The following is a 22,815-nucleotide window of genomic DNA, read 5'->3' as shown; positions in this document are numbered from 1 at the left end:
CTTCCCTATCCCCCTTCCTTATTCTTTTTTCTATCCCCTTCCCTATCCCCTTCCTTATTCCCTTCCCTATTCCTTTCCTTATTCCCTTCCCTATTCCTTATTCCTATTCCCTATTCCTATCCCCTATTCCTATTCCTTATTCCCTAATAATATTTTAATTCCTATTCCCACTTCCTATTCCTATTTATATTTCTATTTATTTTTATTTATTTTTCGTCCTATTCTCCTTTATATTTCTATTCTTTTTCAATCTATTTTCGTCCTATTCCTTCTACTTTTTTCTATTTATTTTGCTACTTGAATTCTCTATTAATAATAATAAGAAGAATAATAACCTCCAATTTAATTTTCCAAATCTAATTCTCGCCCTATTCCCCCGAGGGATTACGCTCTATTACTTAATATTACTAAAACCTTGCGCTCCATTACTCAATACCACTAGGACCTTATAGATAACTTCTATATAGAAGCTAAGAGTTACTAAAAAATACTAAGAACCTAATAAGTAAAATAATACCGCTAATAACCCCTAAGTTACAATAATTAACTAAGCTTAAGAATTAAATTAATATTGCTAATAATAACCTAAGAACTAAATTAATAAGCCAATAACCTTTAAACTATAATAATTAACCGAGCCTAAAAACTAAACTAATACTGCTAATAATAGCCCAAAAACTAAATTAATAAATTAATAATACTTAAACCTCAATACCCAAACTAGCCTAATAACCTAAAAACTAAACCAATAAACCAACTAATAATTGTTCTCTAAAATTACGTAATGAAGATTATTGCCGAAACTCAAGCTATAAGTATTGTAAATTTCTAATAAATTAATAAATTAATTAATAACTACTCTCTAAGATTATGTAATAAAGATTATTATTAAAATTTAGGCTGTAGGTGCTGTAAGTTTTTAACAAACCTCTTAAATTTTATTATTTCTTTAATTATATAGATTATTATTGCTAAGAAAGTAAATTATTAATTTGAAGAATATTAATACTACTATAAGCAACGGATTTCAATAGACGAAATACCGGCGAAGAAGAATCCTAACGAAGTACCAGCTAAAAGGGAGGCTAATGAAGTACCGGCCAAGAAGGTTACTTTATACGAATGCCTAATTATTAAGTAAAAGACCGAACCGGCTATTAAACTATACGTTTAATATAGCGATTTAAAAGAATGTAGTTTTACGTTATTAAGGCGAATTTATTGTTAATTATCTATTTCTACCCTCCTAATTATATCCCCCTCCTAGTCGCACCCCCCTCCTCTACCCCCTAAATTATACTTCTAAATTATAAGTCGTGTATAAGACCTAAACCGTTAGAAGGTGCTAATATTATATTAATCCTACTACCTACGGGCAAATAGGTAATAATCTAAGTTAAGGCGGGTAAATAAATATAATACTATATATTATAAACCTAAGGATTCCCCTTCTATCCTTTTTTCCCTTTTTCTTTTCTTCTCCCTATAATTAATATAATTATTAATCTAAAATAAAACTTTAATCTAATAAAAGGGTAAATTAGTACCGTATCCTTTAACCTACTACCTACGGGTAAATAGGATATATTATAGGTAGAGGCGGGTAAATAGTATATTCCCTATTTAACTATAGGGAGAAAAAAGAAAAAAGGAAAGAAATAGGAATTATACTACTATTTAATTTGCCTACAACTAAATTACTATACTATTCCTCAACTTTACTATCTGGTTTTTATTCTTATAAGTAAATTTATTGTATTAGAAATTATTTAAATTAAATATAGGTAGCTAACTCGCTTCTTAATCGATTAACAGCTCTACGCGAAATTCGATCTCTATATTAATATTCCTATATTATAATAGGAAGTTATATAAAGCAATAGTATAAATAATAATATAAGTATAGGTTCGAACGGAATATTTAGGAGTAATTTAATAAATTACTTACTTTCGAACAATTATACCCTAGGCGATTTTAATAATTATACGGAATTCGCTATACAACCGGTTGAATAACTCCTTTTTATAGTGTATATTAATATTGTATAAATAGTATTGAGTACCTATATATAGCCCTAATAATCTCTTTTTACAACTGAAGGCCGAATTAGTAATATAATACCACCCCTCTAATATTAAAAAATTATTTAAAATAGTATCGTAGAAAACCCGGCCGTTATACGCTAAACCCTCCTAACCGGTATAAATATATATAAACCGGCCTACTATATCGACCGTACCGAATATATTCTAGGAAATAAATTTCTTATAATAAATATAAGTAGTTTATTTATTCTTAAGTACCTTTATAGCGAAATACTTTCTATTAATAGTACTAAAATAATATTTAAAATATAGGAAATATTTAGAAGATATCCGGATTTTATCCTAAGTTTTAGGAGTAGGAGGTACTATAATTATAATTATTAATTACTTTAACACTAAAATAACCTTATAGAAGATTCTAATATAATAAATTAAGTTAGTAATATATAATATAATATTAAAGGCTACTAATTTATAAATAGTCTCTATACTATAACGGTAATTTCGGGTAATTATATTTATAACTTCGCTCTAATTAAGGATTTCGAACGCTATTAATAATTTAAATAAAGTAAGAATCTATTTACTATCCTCCAACCTACCCTTGCGAATAAAATAGTTATAGAACTTTTAAAACGTTACTCTCTTTATTTAAAAATATTTTTAGAAATTATACGGCGGTAACCAATAGAGAGCTTCCTAAATTCGTTTATATAGCTCAATATATAATATATTATAGCGCAATCGAAGATTAGGGATGGAAGGGACAAAATTATATCGCTAAGCAATAAATACAACAATTCCAACTATATCTATTTATTACTAGATGTTTTCTACTATATTATTATCGACCTTATTTTTAAGTATAAGTAGTACTATAGTAATAAAAATATTATTAATAAGAAGAATATTTTTAAAATAATCTTATAAAAGAGATTTAAACCGGTCTTTAAAAAGGATAAATAGGTTATTACTATTTATTTTGCTAGTATTGAGGTTTAAAAATATAATATATAGGTAAAAAAAGATAATTTATTATTAAAATAGGGGATAGGGTTCTTATAGGGAGCTATAGAGGTACAAACGTTAACCAACTGCATTAAAATCCCTAAAGTACAAGGTATTGTAGAATATAAACTATAAATATATAGCGTACTACGGTTTTTAAGGGTTAGTTTGTATTTTGGTGATTTTATACGGCGATGTTAAATCTATACGGTTTTCTAGCTATATATAACCCTAACCCGGCCAAGGCTGAACGAGGCTAACATAAGAGGGTCGCAGATTGCATTTCTGTACGGCAACCGACCAAATGATTGCTATTTTGTACGGTTATCGTATAGAAATGGCCGTATGAGGCGGTTTATACGGCAACTGTACGAGAACAAACGCAGCCTTAGGGTTTCCGAGCTCTTGCGGGCGTGCCAGGAATGATGTGCGTTGGAGTCTTGGGAAACCACGCGACTGTACGGGGAAAGCAGTCGTTGGTCATAGTGACAGTCCAATTGAGTCTGGACTTTGAATACCGGCTGCGGTCCCAGCTGGGCGATCAGAGACGATCGCGGCTTCAAAAAGCCTTCCATGATTCAAGTTGTGGACAGATGGGGTGTAGTATCGTGGGCACCTCTTGGACCCTTGCAAGGCCTTTGACCTGTCAGGTGAGCAGCCAGCAACTCTAAGCGTTGGGAATCTTTCCTTTTTTGGAGAGGCGAAAGTGACGACGATGCACGCTTCGCCATTCGTGTCCTTTCTGCAAGCTTCGTTGGGTATTCATTGTGGTGTCGTGGACTGCGTACGCTATTTGTCTTTGCTGTTGTAATTTTTGAGTTTACAGTTTGGTGTGAGAACAACGAACTTGAACGGCGGGATCTTGTGCCTTGGGGAACATGATTCGTGCGAGCACTGTGTATGTAGGTACTATATTTGGAATCATGGATTGGCGGCATCGTGAAATCCTGGGGCAGTTTTCCAGCACTTGACAATTCAAGGTGGATTTTTGTAGGCAAAATGGTGGCTGGGCTGCTGTTGAACAGAGAGGTTGGAGCGCAATAAAGTGAAGAGAACATCCACGACGATATTGGATAATGGAGAGAACAAAAGTAAAGCATCATGATCCCCTCTCCACACCAGCTAAGGACTGTCTGAGAAAACTGAAATATTTCAAACTAAAAACGCTGTCCAGCACAAAAGGACATGGAAAGTGGAAAGGGAACGACGCCTGCCCTGTGCGCCGCCCGGTTACACCCACTGCGTGCTGCGTGCTGCGCACTGCACCGAGTCGCCGTAGTAGTATGGATGTTACCCGCTGCAGTGAGTGAGAAACACTTGCACTTGGTGGTACCTTTACGCTGACCTAGTAGGTAGTACGTCATTCCGTCCTTTCCTGTTGTCGAACGCAGTCCCAACCTAATTGTTCGTCGATCTTGTCATACAACAATGTCCAAATCCCATCATGACAGACGGTTTTGTTTCAACTGTTCATTGACATGCACTACTGTAATAAAGTAAAAGTCAAGTGGAACTCTGGATTAGGGTCATGTGCTGTGGTGGATCTGACACTTAGTTGGAAGCAAGGTGCATGTACGCGAAGGTTTAGTTAGGAGAAAACACCCGCCATCTTCTCGTGGATGCCCATGTCTGACACAAATTGAGCAGTCGAACATCCAAGACAACAGTCAATAGTCTAGAATATCCCCTCCCATCCGACGACGGTGGAAAGCCGGAGATCGAAGACCGAAAAGGTTGGAGATGTAAGGTTGTACCATGACAGGATCTAGACCTGTGCCATTGAAGTCTAGAGTAGTGTACATTGTCTACCTCCTGTATGTAGCAGGTAAGGTACCTCTGCACTAATGCCAGGGGACAGCAGACAGTCTGATGGTATATCAGAGGCGAGCACAGCCGTTGCCAGGACATGGTTGCTTTCCATTGCAGCAAGAGACGTTGCAGACTCAGGTTGGAACACTGGCTATCCTGGATAACTCTACAATTATTTGTCGGTGTGAAACCCTCAACCGTAACAGATAGAAGTAGGTCAAGAGACTGACTTGCGATCTCGGTTGTATTTTCCGGCATTGTTCAGTTGTAAACACAGGACCTTCAGGATGAGTTAAGGCACGACATTCCAAATCAATGTGGCAGGAAAAGGGATCGGATGGGTCGTGGCACAGTAACTTGTAAGAGATAATAATGATGATAAAAAAAGAAAAAAAAAAAAAAAAAAAGAAAAAAAAAAAGAAAAAAAAAAACCAAGTCAACATGCGACTGGAGTGCTGCAGCGGCCGGCACTGCACTGCCAAAATACAGTGTGGACAAAAAGACATCCACACAGTGGGTGAAACCGCCCCGGAGACGGAATGGAAGCCATTGATCCCCTGTTGCTCTTTCCCAAATCGTTTTCTCAGTTGTGAGGGGGAAGTGGAAGCAAATGAAAGCCACAGCTTCAGTTCAAGTTGTCAAAGGGCCCGGCCATCTTTTTTTTTTTTAAACTTTTTTTTTTGTGTGTCATTTTTTTTTGCTTTCCTCTTTGGTTCAGTTGTTCCATTCTGTATGCGGCGGATGCATTGGACTGAACGACATACAACGTCCAGTTACCTACCTGCCACTCTCCCTCCCTGCCGGCCAGATCGGCCACCCACCTTGGTCAGCAGTGTTACCAGCACCATTCACTCACTACACGGGGAAAACGGGTACCCTAAGGTATACAGGACGAAACAGACGGGACCCAGACGAGACGAAAGCAAAGACACCCGACGTCCCGGTCGCCCCGGCGACGAACCAGATCTTCCGAGATCCCCTCCCACACAGCCCCCCCTTTCTCCCGGCGCCCTATACCGTCTATACCGTCTGTACGGAGCCATCTCCTGAGCAAACAGCTTTGCGACCAGGTTGAAGCCCTTCGACGACCGGGTCCGCGTTCCCTTCCTTCTCCTTTTTCATCCATTGCGACAATCCACGCCCTTGGTACATCCGGAAGGGCTTTCAGCTCGCCAGCCACCCCCCGGCTTAGGTTCCAGTGCGCGGGTCCTCCACCTAACTGGCTTCGATCAGCCTGGCCAAGGAAGTGGGCGAGCAGGAACAGGAACAGGAACAGGAACCGACAGGACTGGTCACGTCAAGACAGGAACCAGAGAATCAAAGACCAGACAGGGTTCCATTGCCGCCAGCCGCCCCGTCAAACCGTGCGGTGCATTTCCACTTCAGTTCAGTTGCATGGATCCCATATCCACTGCCAACCACTATCCGGCAAGTCGTCAGCGTCCAACTACAGCACTCCGAGCTGCATCGCGTCGCAGACAAACCTCCTTCATACAACTTTGACCTACCTCGCCCGACCTTGATACCGGTACATACTGCTGCTGCTGCTGCTGCCGCTGCTGCTGCTGCTGCTGCTGCTACACTACACGCTGCTTGTGTTGCTGTTACTGCTGCACAGACTTTAGCCTGACAGGCAGTTTGAAGCAAGCCTGCATCCTCCCATCTCGTCCTCGCCTCGGCTGCCCCACGCGCATTCCCCCGGTTGCTCAACGTGCCCCTTCCGCCGTCATTGTCTCCCAGTCCTGCAAGTTCGAGTCCACAACGTCGTCCGGTTTTGCCATCTTTTCCTGCCACGCGTGGGTGACTGTCGACCGCCTCCTTCAGCGTCTGCCTTTCCGGCACCCGACTGATTCGGCACCGTCCCGTCCCGTCACCACGCCCGCCATCCCTCCTCCGTCGTCACACGGTCACCGTCATTGCCGTCAACCGCCATGACGTCCGCCGCCGCTGCCGCCGCGCCCGTCGCGCCCGCCCAAGCTCCTCCACCACCGCCTCCAAACTTCTCGCAGACGCAGGCGCAAGCGCAAGCGCAGGTCCATGTTCAGGCTCAGGCACAGGCTCAGGCACAGGCACGGACACAGGCACAGGCACAGGCCCAGGCCCAGGCGCATTCGCACTCGCATACCCAGTCGCTGTCACAGCCGCAGCATCGAGCATACAATCCCTACAGTGCCTTTGCGCACCAGCCGCAACCTCCACTCCCTACAAAGCGAGACCTCAAGTCGTGGTGGAAAGGCTTTAAGCTACCCTCGAAGCATCAGGAAGCACACGGTATAGCCACCCCGTTCACTAGATCTAAACCCTACCGATCAACATCCTTATTTGCGGAGGACAAAGAAGGCTGCCTAAGCGACCTGCCGGAAGCTGTGGCCCTCTTGCAGGAGATAGTTGCGCAGGAGCTCCTCATCGCAGCCCGAGCGAATGCCCGATCTCAGCAAACAAGTGTGAGCTTAAATCGGATGTCTACTGGCGCACTTTTCTATGAGAAGCCTCTCCAACTAGACACTCTTGCTCGCTTCCTGAACTGGCGTCTTAGTAGAAGATGTACTGGCGTAAATGGACCCTGGCCGGTGCAGGACTCCGCTAAAACCAAATCAGTAGTAGCAGAACCGCCCAAAGGCATCTTTGGCGTCCCCCTTCGCGATAGCATCAAGTATGCCAATGTTGCCATATCCCTTGTCGACGAAAATGGGAAAAGCTACATCTACGGTTACGTCCCCATCGTGGTTGCCAAATGTGGTGTTTTCTTGAAGGAAAAGGGTTCGTATAGCATCCCCCCGCCCTCTCCCCCCCTTTTATCCTGTGGCATACCTTTAGAGAGTCCTAACTTTTCATCCAAGCAACCGACGTTGAGGGCATCTTTCGTCTCAGTGGTTCAGAGAAAAGAATCAAGGAACTCAAACACATCTTCGATTCGCCTGACCGATACGGCAAGGGGTTGGTGTGGGATGGGTACACAGTTCACGATGCCGCCAATGTCCTCCGTCGCTACCTCAACGACCTCCCGGAGCCGGTGGTCCCTCTCGAACTGTATGAGGAGTTTCGAAAACCGTTGAAAGGAGCCACTAGGCAGGCCGCAGGTGATACCGATGGCCCCCAGTTTGTCGAAAATTTCGACATGGACGCCGCCATCCTCAGATACCAGCAGCTGATTACCGAGTTGCCACCACTCAATCGCCAGCTGATGCTTTATATCTTGGACTTGCTCGCCGTCTTCGCCGCCAAGTCCGACGTTAACCGCATGAACTCGCAGAACCTGGCTGCCATTTTCCAGCCAGGCATGCTCTCACATCCGGCCCACGCTATGGCACCCGAGGAGTATCGCCTCAATCAATGCGTCATCATTTTTCTCATCGAGAACCAGGATCATTTCCTCATTGGCATGCAAGGTACAGCGGCCGATGAGAGGACGGTTCAGGAGGTCCAGAAGGGGACGCCTACCATCAACGTCCCAGAGCCACCAAAGACCTACCAACCTGGGGTGAACCGGACAGCATCAAATGCCAGCGCTGGAGCCGAAAGTGTTTCCAAGGAAGGCATGATTAGGAGAAATAAGTCGACATCCTCAAGGCGTTCTCTTGCTTCGAATGGAGCACCGAGTCCTGGAAGCCCTGCATTGACTTCCACACCTACGGGAGGTTTGGGCCGGAGCAACACCTTGCCATCGAAACGATCGCCTCGCGTGCCGCCCGGAAGATTCGCGCATCGATATGATGCGTCTAGTTCCCCAGTCGGCCCCTTAACGCCGGTTCACCCGCCGTCAGTTCCTGGAGTTACGCCTCCTACGCCGACAGTACTGCCACCAGCGCCAGCGGTTGTTCACGAGGTCGCTACACCCCCGGAAGAATCTTCGGTACCATCCATAGCCACATCCACAGCTCCTTCGAGTTTGCTCCCTAATCATTCTGTCTCGGCTACCAGGAGTCAGGAAAAGCTGCCAGATGCCGAGGCCGAGGCCGCAACGCCCTCCAAGGAACGCCGCATACCCAACATATCAAATATCTTCCAAAGAGCGCCCACTGGGGAAAACGAGCTTCGACAGCCTAACAAGCTGAAGAAGAAGATGCCAGGAGCCGGAGGTCATTATAGTGCTCATAGCTCGACGATGTCGCTTCCTCGCTCAGCAACAGCATCGCCCAGTGTCGAAGCTGCGAATCCTATGGATACAGTTCCATCCTTGCCCGGAAACCTTGATGCGGTAGTGTCGGGCGGACAACCTGCGCCTTCCCCCAGCGACTCTACGCCGAAAGCATCCCAGGTACCTTCTACGCCCTCAACCACCGTGCATCCCCACAATGCCTCTGAGGCACAACTCAAACCACGAGAATCGCCGCCGACTTCGGTCACGTCATACAACGATATGTCTGATCCTGATCAGGTTGAGACGCAGACTTCGGCTAGTTTGGCTAGCCCAGAGGTGGCATCCCCAGACAGGGATAAGAGGAGGCGGTGGCGCCTATCAAGGAAAAAGGAGGACAGCATATCCTTAAATTCTCCTCTAAACATTAGCCAGCCTCTTATTTCCCCGCGTATGCTAGGTTCGAATTCGCAGGCTGAGGGGAGCAACAGTTCTGTAGGCAGTTCTGGTTATTTCCATCACAGACCCCGGGCAAGCATGAGCGGGGATGTTTCTGACGCGGGCATGATAAGTAGCCTCGATGACCGTTCGATGATGAGCGACGCAACCAGAGAAGGCAGAGACCGCGACCGAGACAGGGACTGGGACAAGAGTAGTGAATACCGCAAGTCAAACATTGCCGACTGGCTGAAAAACAAGTACCGCGAGCACAGGGAGACAGCGGAGCTAAGACGGACCAAGTCGCCACCAGCACATGATGGTAGATCGGCATCCATTGGGGAACGAATTCGCAAGAGCATTGATTTGAAGCGGGAGATGATCAACGGAAGCGAAAATGGGTATAGCGATGAGCATATTCCGATGCCACCACCGCCCATGCGGGAATCAGGACCGGGACATTCACAGACATCCATCCAATCTGCTGCTCAACCTGTCCAGCAAGTTCAACCCCAGCCGCTGCAAGCTCAGCAACCCCCAGCACTTTACCAAACTGAAGTGCAGTCGGTCGAGATGCAACCTGTCGCGCAGGAATCTCCAGCCCAGGTTCAGCCCAATCTCCAGCCAGAGCAGCCTTCGTCACAACATCCTCAACCCCAACAGGCTTCGGCACATCAATCACAGCCTCAACTGCAGCAAGAGCCCTTGCCGCAAACGCCAGAGCAGCCGACTGAAGCGTCCGTGCTCACTCCTTCAAGGCACATGGATCTAGATGACTAAAACAGCCGATACAAGCCTGATGAACAGGGCACAGTATTCTACCAGTGTTCAAGTCGATCATACCCGTCTTGTGGTCTACCATACACACTATCACTCCGTTTTAATGTCTAAGTTAGTTTATCTCGGATGGTCTTTTTTCTGCTGCTTTTTTATTTTCATTTTTTATCTTCTTCAGCGCAAGAGAGCGGGTCAGGTCGAGGACTTTGTTGCGCGGATACCCCATCCAGAGATACCCGAAGAAGAGTCTGTTTGTCTCTAGTACAATTTGCGGTACCATGGACAACAGAATCTAAGCGTCCTTTACTGGTTTGAATTATTGTGTTTAGACTCGGGGATATTATTTTCCTTGTTGTATGCTGGAAGACCATTTAAAAACAACACAGAGATGTATTAGAACTTCATGTTTGTGTCTTGGGGCATAATAAGTCAGGCATTATCAGCGACAACTCAACAGTCACCTATAACCATCATCTAGCGCTCACAACGGGCAACCCCCCTTCCCCACCTTGGAACCCTACAACAAACCATGCATGGCTTGGAGAACCGGTTGTTTCCCTTTTTTTGTTATCGCCTTCGTCGTCTGTAGTACGGAAGAATCACAGAACTAATGCTCGGCCACACATCCATAAACCACATACAAATGTCGATGTACTTTGGGGTGGTTGGGGGAATACCCGATGACACACAAAAATAACGAATTCACGAAATTGGATGACGATTCCTCTTCTTCTTGTTCTCACGTTTGTTCACCAAAAACTCAGGGTGGGGATCACTTCTTTTCTTACGTCTTCTTCGACGGCCTTTACCATATTCCCTCCGGAATTGAAAAAAAAATTGAATGTACCTGAATGAAATGCCAAATGTACCTACCTGTCCACACGTATGTTTGATTGCCAGTTGTGTTGGATCCGCATCAGGGATATATGGTATATGCCTACGCGCCTGTGAAGCATCTGTAGTTTCGTGATCGACCGAGTCGAACTGCACGTTATGATTCTAAAAGCATTCGCATCCGTCTGGGGAAGATGATGAAAATCACATCCATCATTCATATATGAAGTTTGCAAATTGTAGGACATAATGGCACCAAACCCAGGCGAGCGACGAATTTCCGATCAGATGACATCAGATTAGAGCTGATTTCCTTCTAGGATGATCTGCGTCATGTATCCTACGTACCTCACCAACATGACACACACACACACACACAACTAAACAACCAACACGCACAGTACACTACACTACCCAGAACCACTCCACCGGGTCGGCATCGTCATGTACAGACGATCACCACCTACACTAAAAAGAGAAGTGAGCTGAGTCCGCTTGAATCCTGCTGAGTCTAGACTCCAGTCTAACGAGCTACATGTGTAATTATATGTAGTGTGCACAACCTGAAATGAGCCTTTGAAAGAAGTACCGGATGGAGTTGCGGGGCCATGGACTTGAAGTTCAAGTTCGGCTTGTGAAGATGACTGTGGTTGGTACCGAGTCCGGAGGGGACTACAGTAACCCGCCATCTCGATACATACCAAACTGTATGATATCCAAATCGTCGGTTGCAAAGGGGAACAATGATCGACACCTAGTTACACTACATAGTTTTGTTAAGCTTTCAACTTGAGTCGAATCAAGCTTGTTTGGGTTGCCAACAAAACTTTTGCAAGTACCATGATGGGAATCCACGAAGGAGGTCCAACCAACACCTCAGCTTCGCTTTCTCAGCTGGTTTTCTTGGGAGAACCTGGGCTGTTGAGGCTCCTCAGCCGCTGGTTGTCTTTCACTCGTACACACACACACATATAATCCAAGTAGAGACGCGGCACCATTCCGAGCTGAACCCGCTGGACTGCTCAAGTGTCGATCATGAGAGCGGAATTCAGTCTGAGTGGCGTGGCGTGCATGACCCTATCAGGCCGTCACTGTGCCCATCTCCCATCTCCAACTGTTCTTTGTTTCAATCCATCGGCCATTCGTCCTCGTTGCTTTGATTCCATCTTTTGTTTTTCTTATGTGGTAAGAGAGAAGGAAGAAGAATTAGAAACACCGAGGAAAACCCAAGTGTTGTTGGTGAAGTTGGGGGTAAAGCTTAAAGGGGTATTTTCGGTAATGGAGATATCGAGGACACCTAGTCTAACAAGCAGTCGTCTGGGACCTGCCTGACATGCGGAGCTGTCCTGTCATGATGAAAATTTCTTTTGCAAAGAAAGATCCACCATTATGACTCCTTTTTCTTCACATGGTATTTTGCTTTTTCAAAGACAAAAGAAGAAAGAAATTTTTTTCGGAGGCAGATCATTCATTCGAAGAATTAAAAAAAAAAGGGGCAGCACTCAACCAAACATTAACACAGGAGGTTGGCTTCTCAAAACTCCGTATTTCGGAGTCCAAACACCGTGACCGTCAAAACACACAAAGGTTGACACATACGCACGCTAGAACAAAGCGGGAAAGGCTAGCGTCAATCACTTCACTCCCGTCCATCTTTCTTTCCCCGCAAAATCCCACCAACCAGATGTGCTAGGATCGTTGCGCCAACCTCGGGACTTGGCGCGGGGTAGGGGGTCGCCCAGGACGGGACGCGGGAGCGGCAGACAAAGGAATGGTCTCGGCTTTTGGGCCATTTCTTGGGGAGGAGGAGGAGGTGTGGTGGGTGATGTTCTTGCCTCTAGGTGATTGAAGTTGCTGGAGCCTTGAAGACCTGACAAATTCAAGAGATTCTTACGAGCAAAAATGCAATGTGACGACGGTCTGAACTCTTTATGACTCCAACAGCGTAGCATTCATTCACCGATATCCGGCGACCATTTCAGCCCCAGCAGTCCAGGTCGAGACCGAGATCGCTCTTAGCTCCAATGACTCTCTCTCTCTCTCTCAGCTCTCTTCTCCACCATCTTCTCTACCGCAAGAGGCTCAAAAGGTACCGGCCCCGTCACCGTCACCGTCTCCATCCTTTCAGCCCGGCCGCCCTCGTCGTCCATCCTCACTTTCTCCACCGCCTCCGCTGCCCAAACCTAAACACGACACACACTTACATTGCGGCTCCGTTGCCATGACATAAACGATCCCAAATGCCGATTCCTTCTGTCGAAAAATGTCACCATATTCGCGATAGGGCCGAGGCTTCAAGGGATCGACCTACCTAACACGGTATAGTAGCAAATGTACGCCAAGACGCATGGAGCGAGTCAAACAGCTTTAGCTTACTGAGTGTCCAGGGTTGTGTTGTTGTAAAAGCGAAATCGCTTGCATATTATGTACAGACTTGTACATATGTAAGTGGTGGTGGGCCTAAAGGAGGAAGAAACCCGACCCCCCCCCCCCCCCAAAAAAAAAAAAAAAGAGGAATCGGCCCCGAGAAGACGACTTTTTCTAGAAAGAAAGCGAGTACAAGACGGGATTTTACTTGCGAAACTTGTAGAACAGAAACGACAGGCGACAGGCGACAATCAAACGGGAATGGCGTGACGCCTACCGTTCGTTTCATTGTGTGTGTGTGTGTATATGTCTTGGTTTCACAAGACTTTCCCGTGGGAAGCAAGCTGATGAAATGGAAGGATAGAATGGAGTTGGAATGGTTGCGTGCGTCTTCCTTTCTTCCTGTACTACCTGCGTACACGTGCATAGGAGTAACAAGGACTTCGACAGGCAATAAGAAATGAGGAGGAGAAGAAAGATGAGGAGGACGCATATCTACCGGACAGAAGAGTGATGGAGGGGGAGGGGGAGGGGGAGGAGGGGCGATGGATGACAATATCATTTGAAGAAAAGGTCAGATGAGCAAGTTCAATGCTTCAAAGGCCGACACATAATTTGAACATTCAGGTGAAAGAAGAAGATCGACCGCGGCTCTTTCGAACACTTCATCTTCTCCTGCTGTCCGGATCGTTTCTAATGGCTTTTCTTCCCCATCAACTCGATTGGGCTGAACACACAAAAGTCGCCGAGAGGCTGGAATTTGGTCATGGTGGTCGTGGTGGTTAGCTCCAGGGGAGACAACATCAAAAAAGTGACAAAGGCGACAAAGAAAAGTGATCGTAGGTAGGTATACCATTCATCAGTCACCCCGCCTTTCCCTCCCTTTTCCTCGTCTCCAATCCCGTCCTCCGGGAACGCTCTCCCGAACACCGAGCTTGCCTCAGTCTGGAAAGTTGTCCGTCGGGGGGTCGGGACCCCTGGATGGAGCCCAAAGTCTAAACAAGTGGACTGGACGGACCGTGGATGCAACAATGACAACGGATTGGGAAAGGCTAGGGTAGAGTTCCCAATGGTCAATGGTGGAGGCGACACCGTCGATCCAGGTCACCATCGGCCATCCACCGGCGGCGCACCCAAGTGTGTCCGTTCGTTGTGTCACACTCATCCAATTATACGTGAGCCATCGAGAAGACCGTGTGAAATGGAACACTTTGAAAGAAGGGGACTGACGCCAGAGATCCTTGGTCAGTCATGTACTCATGTATGTACCATGCCAGATGCAACCATCATATCTGCACTGATGCATTGCACCGACCCCGACCGGTCGGCCTCCGCCGTGTCTGTCCGCAGTAGTGCGTCTTCGATACATGTTGACACCGCGTCCGACCCGTACCCAAGTACACTACTTAAACCTCGAATCCCCGTTGCATGGCCGATCGTTCGCAGATCCCCTCTCTCTTCTTCAAGTTCCTATAAACGACTCTTCTTTCCCTCCCCTCCCCTCCTCCTTTCCCTCCCTCACCTTTACCGTTCTTGTAATACTAGGTGGATGTTGCTTGGGAACCAGAAGCTGCAAGACAAGAATCATGTCCGATATCAAGGATCGTAAGTTGAATCCTTACCCTTTTCCTTCACGTTATTTCACGTTACCTCACACATACACGTCACATTCTAACATGATTTCACAGTCTCCCTCGAGGAGAAGACCCATCATGACCCTTCGGGGTTCAGCAGCTCCGACAAGGGCGCCGAGGCCGGCCGCATCTCCTACGACGTTGGTCCGAACTCCCCCACGACCGCAACTGCTCTCTCGCCGCCCGAGGGCACCACCGAGGCGGCCATCGTGCGCAAGATCGACCGACACATCATCCCCTTCATCATTTTCCTGTACCTGCTCGCCTTCTTGGACCGAGTCAACATTGGCAACGCCCGCTCCTTTGGACTCGAGGCCGACTTGGGGCTAGAGAAAGTCGAATACAACACGGCCCTAACCATCTTCTTCGTCCCCTACATCATCCTCGAAATCCCCGGCAACATCCTGATGAAGAAGTTCTCGCCTCGCGTCTGGCTGTCCATCTGCTGCGTTGGCTTCGGTCTCGTCTCCATCTTCCAGGGACTGGTGCAGAACTACGGCGGTCTACTAGCCACCCGTTTCTTTCTCGGCGTGTTCGAGTGCTCCATGTTCCCCGGTTGCTTCTTCCTCCTCGCCTCGTGGTACAAGCGCGCCGATGCGCAAAAGCGGTACTCGCTCTTCTTCTCCTCCACCTCTCTGGCGGGCGCCTTTGGCGGCCTGCTGGCCTCCGCCATCGGCAAGATGGACCGCTTACAAGGCTACCGCGGCTGGCGCTGGATTTTCATCGTGGAGGGTTGCGTCACTTTCCTAGCCGGCGTTCTCTTTTTCTTCACCTTCCCCGCCTTCCCCGAGGAAGCGCGCTTCCTCAAGCCCGCCGAGCGCGAGTACGTCCAGGCCATGCTACAGGCGGACCACGGACACTCGGCGGCCGAGCGCAAGATCACTCTGCGGGACGTCGGCAAGGCGCTGACCGACCACCGCATCTGGCTCGGCGGCATCATGTACCTCGGCCTGATCGTCCCGGCCTACTCGTACGCGTACTTCTCCCCGACCATCATCGGCTCCTACAAGTACTCGGCCATCCAGACGCAGCTCCATTCCGTCCCGCCCTGGGCCGCCGCCTTTGGGTTCGCCATGGTCACCGCCGTCGCTTCCGACTACCTCCGCCACCGCTTCATGTTCGCCATCTTGGGCATCGCCGTCGCCATCGCCGGTTTCGCCATCCTCATGACCGTGCACGACCCCGCACACGTCAACGTGCAGTACGGCGGCCTCTTTCTCGTCGCCATGGGCGCGTACAGTGCGATGCCCATCATTGTGTGCTGGTTCAACATGAACTTGGGCGGGCACCACCGCAAGGCCATCGGCACGGCGTGGCAGATTGCGTTTGGCAACATTGGCGGTATCATTGCGACCTACAGCTTTGTGGCGAGCGATGCCAAGAATCACTATCGCATGGGGTATGCGATTTGCGTCTCCTTCACGTGCTTGTCGGCGCTGGCGTGTCTGTTGTATGCGATTAGTGTGACGATGGAGAATAAGAGGAGAGCCAAGATGCAAGGGGATGGAGGGTTGACGGAGGAGGAGAAGGCGGATTTGGGGGATCTGAATCCCGAGTTTAGGTATATGCTTTGATTGTGCCTGGATGGGATGATGTGCATGATGAGGATCATATTTATGAGGAATGCGAAGAGCGAACAGAGGGTTTTTATTTTATTTTAATTTTTTTCATGAAATGATACCATGGGATGTTTCGGAAGAAATGTTTGCTTTCAAAGCCATAATGACTTGTTTTGTTAGGAGAATATACCAAGGCTCATACGTACAGACACCGAGGATGTACTGTATTCCTTGCATGTATGTGGCACAATTAAATGTTGACTTTTCAATATCCTCCGTCGACCGTTCTATTCCCATTGATAATTAATTAGTGGCCGTTTCTCTTAACTATACAAGATAACCAATAAGATAACGCTACGGAAAATAGGTAATTCCATCTATCGGTCCCAGCGAAATATTAACCCTCGAAAGACAAGACAAGCCTCGTGATATAAGGGTATCACCTATCGATTTTGTCCCATTTATGACGTTTATGTGAGGTTTCAATGGTACAGTGCTCTGTGTCTGGAACGTGACGAGACCAGAAGCCAAACAGCAACTCAGTAGGCAAGACGGAGGTGCCCGCTGGTAACGGGTGTGACATGTTCACTGCCTGACAGGCCCGACGTCCCGAGCTTCTTCTCACTTTTGGAGGTTATGCAAAGGCCTTCACGGTATTCCAGAAGGATTCCATAAAAACCCGATGTAAGGTTAGACGGTCGCCGAGTCTCCGAAGTTGCCTAGCTACGCGAGTGTTGTGTTTTGTATGACTTGTGGAAGTGTAAGGTGTAAGGTAGGGTGAACACACTTGGTATTGTTTGATTCATGGGTGGTTCCTTCCGGTGATTAACTGTGTTACATGGTGGTATATAAACTTTTCCCATTACCCGCTGACGTCAAGGGTCAGGATGATAAAAATATTCCCAATAATCAGTCTGATATCCGCAAGTCCCTGGGTATCCGAACATCGAAGAAAAACCAGTTGCGCCCGGGTTACAACAAATGCAGTGCATGCCGAGTGAGAACGCAACACGCCGCTCCATCCTCCTCAAACATCAACTAATGTCCCTCGGACTTCGTGACAGTTGGGAGCTCCTGCAGGGCCTCTCCGAAGGTCTTGATAGCACCCCGTAGCTCCTCCTCGGTGATGACTAGCGGAGGAGCGAAGCGGATGATGTTTCCGTGTGTGGGTTTCGCCTGGAATTTGTGGTTAGCACTATCATCAGCAACGGAAGGAACGGACATTACTCACGAGGACACCCTTCTCCTTCAACAAAATGCACAAATCCCAGGCTGTCCGCCCAGCGGCCGCAGACTCATCAATAACCACGGCATTCAACAGTCCCTTGCCGCGAACGAGCTTAACAATGGGAGACTTGAACGCCTCCACTCCTTCCCGGAAGATCTGACCCAGCTTCTCGGCCTTCTCTACCAGGCCCTCCTCTTCTACAAGCTCCAGCGCACGGAGCGACACCGCACATCCAAGCGGGTTACCGCCGTATGTGGAGCCGTGAGTACCAGGCTCAACGACGAGCATGATCTCCTTGTCAGCCAAAACAGCGCTGACGGGGTACATGCCGCCCGAGATGGCCTTGCCCAGGGTGATGATGTCAGGCTTGATATTAGCCCAATCGGAGCAGAGCATACGACCCGTGCGGGCAATACCGGTCTGGATCTCGTCGCAGATAAAGAGGACGTTGTGCTTCTTGCAAAGCGCGGAAACCTTCTGGAGGTAGTCCTCGTCGGGAACAACAACACCGGCCTCGCCCTGGATGGGTTCCACGATGAAGGCAGCGGTCTCCTTTCCATGCGCCTCCAGTACTTCTTCTAGATCGGCAATATTGTTGTAGCGGATGGTCTTGCCAGTCGAAGGGGAAACGGCGCCGATCTGGGGTACGTAAGGGCCATAGTTATCACGCGACTCGGGATCGACGGAGAGGGAGATGGCTGTCATCTGCAAGAGTTTTAGTTAGAATATCGGGGTGAACAACTTGGCGCTCAAGACACAACTTACCGTCCGTCCGTGGAAGTTGTCAGCAGCGCTGAACACCAGGGCCTTGTCATGTGGCACGCCCTTAACCTTGTACGCCCACTTTCTCGCAATCTTGATGGCTGTCTCGACCGCCTCGGCACCGGTGTTCATGGGCAACACCATGTCGTATCCGAAGACGGAGCGGACCTTTGCGGCCCAGACGGGGAAGACATCGTTATGGAAGGCGCGGGAGCTCAGGGTGAGGCGCGAAGCCTGTTCCGTGAGGGCCTTGACTAGCTCTGGATGGCAATGGCCCTGGTTCACGGCGCTGTAGGCAGAAAGGAAGTCAAGGTAGTGCTTGCCCTCGGGATCCCACACATGAACGCCCTGAGCCTTGGCAAAGACAACGGGGAGCGGGTGGTAGTTGTGGGCGGCATACTCGTTCTCGGCGGCGATGGCAACGTTGGTCGCGGCAGCGTGGTACTTGTCCGAGCCGGTGATGAGGTGGTCGAGCGAGAGGGTAGAACCGCCGTTCGAAGCAGTATCAGCGAGTGGCGCCATGATGGTTGTGGTTTTGGTGGTGTCTGTAGAGGTGGTAAAGTAAAGGTAACGATGGGCAGTCTGGCTGTACTGACTGACAGAGGTGAGATGGAGGAAGACTTGGGAACAAAGAGTCTAAGTGGAAGCAACTTGGAAGCGTCTGGCCTTGATATAAGATGGAAGCAGAAGAGAATGACCTGACTCGGGAAATGGAAAAAGCTGACAAGAACTGAAGAGGTACTGAGAAAAGTTGGACTCGAAACAAGGAGCGACTGACTTGGGCGAGATCTGAGGCAACGAGGATCAACGAGGAACCTTGCTATGGTAGTACCTATCTGGTAATGCAAACGTGGACAATGGGTAACACCAAGACTGGTCGGATGGTTTGCCACCATTCATTGCGTCCGAGACGGAGGTGGGCGTGGCCTGCGTGGGTAGGGTGCGGCCCGCACTAGACCCCTAAGTGATAAACGTCCTGCACTAGACCTCTAAGTGATAAACGCCCGCATCACCGCTTTGCAAAGACAAGGGACGGTGCAGAACATGACCTCCGCCAACCCTCCGCGTGGACAGCCGCCGCCGCCGCTGCCGGACGCATCGAAGCCGTAGGAAGCCGCCCTCAGCACGGGATGCATGCCGATGATGCGGGATATGCTTGAGCTTCACCTTCCTGCTGACTTGAGTTCCTTGAAGGATCCCTGTCCACGAGAGAGGATTTCTCAATGAAAGTGAAAACAGAGTAAAACTGCACTAACATAAAAAGACACTGCAGTCTTTGATATGACTGCCGTTTCCACTAAGTATAGTGCACTATACAAGTACGCATGTAGCGCAAAATAAATTTAAACGGGGAGACGGAGCCTCAGTAACGGAAGAACGGCTCCAGTCTGCAAGGTCCCCCCCGCCGTCATCGGTGCTGTCACGGAGGGGCTCCGATCTGTGGCGCTAACCAATCATGGCTGCGCTGATTACCGTGCTGCGTGATAGGGCTGGTAGCTCTTCGATTCCCCATTCCTTCCATCAGAGCGCGGGGGCTGTCAGGGAGATTGGGAGAGAGATCTGTCAGCTGGCGCATGCCAGATCAACAACTGCCAACATGGGGATCTCTTTGGTTGGCTAACCCCCCCCCCCCCCCCCTGAAACGTGCCTTAACAATTAACTACATGACAAAAGTACCTTCCTGTCGACCTCCAACATCACCCACGGGCATCACGACCAAAACACTCCCAGGTCAAAACATGCCTGGTGAACCGGCCATCTCCAAGCCCACCGAGGCTGAGAGAGCGAACACCGGAGATGTAAAGACACCAAAAACATCAACGCCAGTAACAAAACCTCATCGGCATGTTGTCTCGGCCCAGGTCTACGACGTCCTCACCTTGCTCTTCGTCTTTCGCTTCATCAATGCGCTTATTCTCCGCACCTTCTTTCAGCCAGACGAGTACTTCCAGGCTCTCGAACCAGCATGGAACATGGCCTTTGGAGACCAGAGCGGGGCCTGGTTGACCTGGGAATGGCAACATCAGCTTCGCTCCTCTCTCCATCCGGCCATCTTTGGTCTGGCATACAAGGCTGCCCACTGGATCCTGTCCGCGCTCTTTCCTCCTGCTCTCGAGATGTTTGTTCTCGAAGCCTTGCCCAAGCTTGTCCAGTCTGTCTTTGCCGCCTTGTGTGATTATTATACCTGGCAACTGGCCACTTCCATCTTTGGCGATGAGAGCAATGTCCCATGGACTGCTGTAAGTCACAAGCCCATGTATGTGTTGTATGTCTTGGACAGCCCTTTGACTTTGGCCTCTAGCTGTGGATGACAGTTCTCAACCCATGGCAATGGTATTGCTCCACAAGGACCTTTTCGAACTCCTTGGAGACCACTCTGACCATTGCCGCCCTCTACTACTGGCCCTGGGATCTTGTTCAAGATGCCAAATCCAACAAACAGGAGGAGCCTCTGCAGGTCAAGGGCAACCTGGGCAGCCTCCGAGTCTCACTTATTCTTGCTGCCGTTGCCGTCTTACTACGCCCAACCAACTTGCTCATTTGGCTTGGAGTCCTCACCCTCACCGTCACACGGTTGACACTTGATGGAGAGTCTCCTATCAACAGATCGACATTGCTTGTTCTAGTCAAGGAGATCATCGTCTGTGGCAGTGCAGTCCTTGCCGTATCACTCGTCTCGGACCGCCTCTACTTTGGCTTTTGGACCTTCCCGCCCTACAAATGGCTGTACTTCAACATCTCTCAGTCCCTCGCCGTCTTCTACGGCCACATGCCATGGCACTACTACCTTTCTCAGGGAATCCCTCTACTCACAACCACCTTCCTCCCCTTTGCGCTCGTTGGTTTATACAAGGCAACATCATCTTCCAGCAGCCTTACCGTCCTCCAGTCTAACATCCTCAAGACGCTTTCCTTTGCCGTTTTGTCCATGGTCGGGACTCTTTCCATCATCTCCCATAAGGAAGTCCGCTTCATCTACCCTCTTCTCCCCATCCTTCACATCCTAGCCGCTCCCTATGTCTTCAAATTCTTCACCATCCCAGCAACATCAGCAACAGCAGCAACCACAACTCAAACCAAAGGCAACGCCGCCGCTGCCTCTTCACCAACGACGACAGGCCCCGTAACCCTCCGCCACAAAATCTCCCTCGCCAACCTCCTCTCCCTCAACCTTCTCCTCGCCATCTACCTCTCCCTCTTCCATCAACCCGCCGCGCTCTCCGTCATGACCTTTCTCCGCACCGAGTTCGAGCGCATCCACCCGGACTCGCTCTCCCTTGACTCTTCTTCGTCCCAGAAACAAGAACTCTTCGCCCTCTTCCTTACTCCCTGCCACTCCACCCCCTGGCGCTCGCACCTCGCCTACCCGGCCCTGCGCGCCAGGGCTTTGACTTGCGAGCCGCCGCTGCATACGCAGCCCGGGAGTCAGGAGAGGAGGGATTACATGGATGAGGCTGATCGGTTTTATAAAAAGTCTGAAGAAGAGGATGGGTTGTATGGTGTGGAGTTCTTGAGGGAGGAGATGTGGGGTGGTGATGGTCTCACTAGTGGCGGTGGTGCACAGGGGGAGGAGATTCCGAGGTTTATTGTCGGATTTGAAGGGATTGAGGAGTCGCTGAAGAAGTTTTTTGAGGAAGACAAAAAGGGGAAGGAGATGGGGATTGAACTGAAAAAGGTGTGGGCGGGGTGGAATGGAGCGTTTAACGAGGATTGGAGGAGGAGGGGGAAGTTGGTCGTTTGGGATACGGGGGTTTATGATGAGGTTGTTGCAGAACAAAAGAGGAGTGTGTTTTGAGTAGGTCGGGCGGCTAGAGTTGGGAGATCAAGGTGGTTGTGTGAGAAGTGCTCTAAATGGGACGAAAACTGGTAATACTATGCGCCGAGGATAGGCCTGGCGCAAGAGAACAAGAAGGAATGTAATATAGCAGCGAATAGAAAGCAGCAAAATCCAAACAGATATGTACAACGGACTTGAGGAACAACCGAGGATATCCAAAGGCAAATAGCCAGCTTAAGGCCGGCCCATGCCTCTCTCCTCTCAGTCCCCGGCCCTTCTCACAATGCGGTATCTCTTCCCACTCTTCTTCATCTCTTCCCTTTGCGTTCTTTTCCTTGCCTCAGCCTCATTCGCCTTTTCCATCATTCTCATTCTTCCCATGCCCACCCCGTCGTGTTTCCTTCCCATCTACATCCCCTCATTGCCCATATGCCATCTCCCTATTCTATATTCAACAACTATCCCTCTTTTCCCAATTATCTCTATTTCAGTTCCTT

General features: G+C 48.7%; 5 protein-coding genes across 8 annotated transcripts; 4 read left to right on the top strand and 1 right to left on the bottom strand.

Moving 5' to 3' along the window:
- Positions 1-3,479: 3,479 nt before the first annotated feature.
- On the top strand, positions 3,480-4,333 carry NCU00197 (hypothetical protein; the record flags this gene model as incomplete). Its single annotated transcript, XM_951327.1, has 3 exons — positions 3,480-3,704; positions 3,881-3,952; positions 4,229-4,333. 3 exons carry the CDS (start codon positions 3,480-3,482, stop codon positions 4,331-4,333), a joined length of 402 nt encoding a protein of 133 aa, XP_956420.1.
- Positions 4,334-5,520: 1,187 nt separating this feature from the next.
- Positions 5,521-10,870, top strand: NCU00196 (rho GTPase activator; the record flags this gene model as incomplete). Of its 3 annotated transcripts, none has more annotated exons than XM_011395477.1 (3): positions 5,521-7,134; positions 7,462-7,623; positions 7,704-10,870. In XM_011395477.1, the coding sequence occupies 3 exons, from the start codon at positions 6,795-6,797 to the stop codon at positions 10,157-10,159; spliced, it is 2,958 nt and encodes a 985-aa protein (XP_011393779.1). In that variant the 3' UTR covers positions 10,160-10,870. The 3 variants fall into 3 exon arrangements, with proteins under 3 accessions (XP_011393779.1, XP_011393781.1, XP_011393780.1); XM_011395479.1 differs by having other exon boundaries at positions 6,795-7,623; positions 7,704-9,436; positions 9,517-10,559; XM_011395478.1 differs by lacking the exon at positions 5,521-7,134 and having other exon boundaries at positions 7,148-7,623.
- Positions 10,871-14,046: 3,176 nt separating this feature from the next.
- NCU00195 (MFS transporter) lies at positions 14,047-16,828 on the top strand. Its single transcript, XM_951325.3, has 3 exons — positions 14,047-14,200; positions 14,607-14,962; positions 15,046-16,828. The coding sequence occupies exons 2-3, from the start codon at positions 14,725-14,727 to the stop codon at positions 16,563-16,565; spliced, it is 1,758 nt and encodes a 585-aa protein (XP_956418.3). The 5' UTR covers positions 14,047-14,200; positions 14,607-14,724; the 3' UTR covers positions 16,566-16,828.
- A 205-nt stretch (positions 16,829-17,033) lies between these two features.
- On the bottom strand, positions 17,034-19,842 carry ota (ornithine transaminase). 2 transcript variants are annotated; one of them, XM_011395475.1, is made up of 4 exons: positions 19,319-19,842; positions 18,544-19,126; positions 17,782-18,483; positions 17,034-17,726 (listed from the first exon to the last, which is right to left on the bottom strand). In XM_011395475.1, exons 2-4 carry the CDS (start codon positions 19,060-19,062, stop codon positions 17,589-17,591), a joined length of 1,359 nt encoding a protein of 452 aa, XP_011393777.1. In that variant the 5' UTR covers positions 19,063-19,126; positions 19,319-19,842; the 3' UTR covers positions 17,034-17,588. The 2 variants fall into 2 exon arrangements, with proteins under 2 accessions (XP_011393777.1, XP_011393778.1); XM_011395476.1 differs by having other exon boundaries at positions 18,544-19,520.
- A 364-nt stretch (positions 19,843-20,206) lies between these two features.
- Positions 20,207-22,526, top strand: NCU00193 (GPI mannosyltransferase 3). The gene is made up of 2 exons (XM_951323.2): positions 20,207-20,780; positions 20,843-22,526. Exons 1-2 carry the CDS (start codon positions 20,280-20,282, stop codon positions 22,334-22,336), a joined length of 1,995 nt encoding a protein of 664 aa, XP_956416.1. The 5' UTR covers positions 20,207-20,279; the 3' UTR covers positions 22,337-22,526.
- Positions 22,527-22,815: the final 289 nt, after the last annotated feature.

This window comes from Neurospora crassa, linkage group III, assembly GCF_000182925.2.
Source record: "Neurospora crassa OR74A linkage group III, whole genome shotgun sequence".
NCBI classification, from domain to species: domain Eukaryota; kingdom Fungi; phylum Ascomycota; class Sordariomycetes; order Sordariales; family Sordariaceae; genus Neurospora; species Neurospora crassa.
The sequence above is the reverse complement of the archived record's forward strand: the minus strand, read 5'-3'. Positions and strand labels throughout refer to the sequence as shown.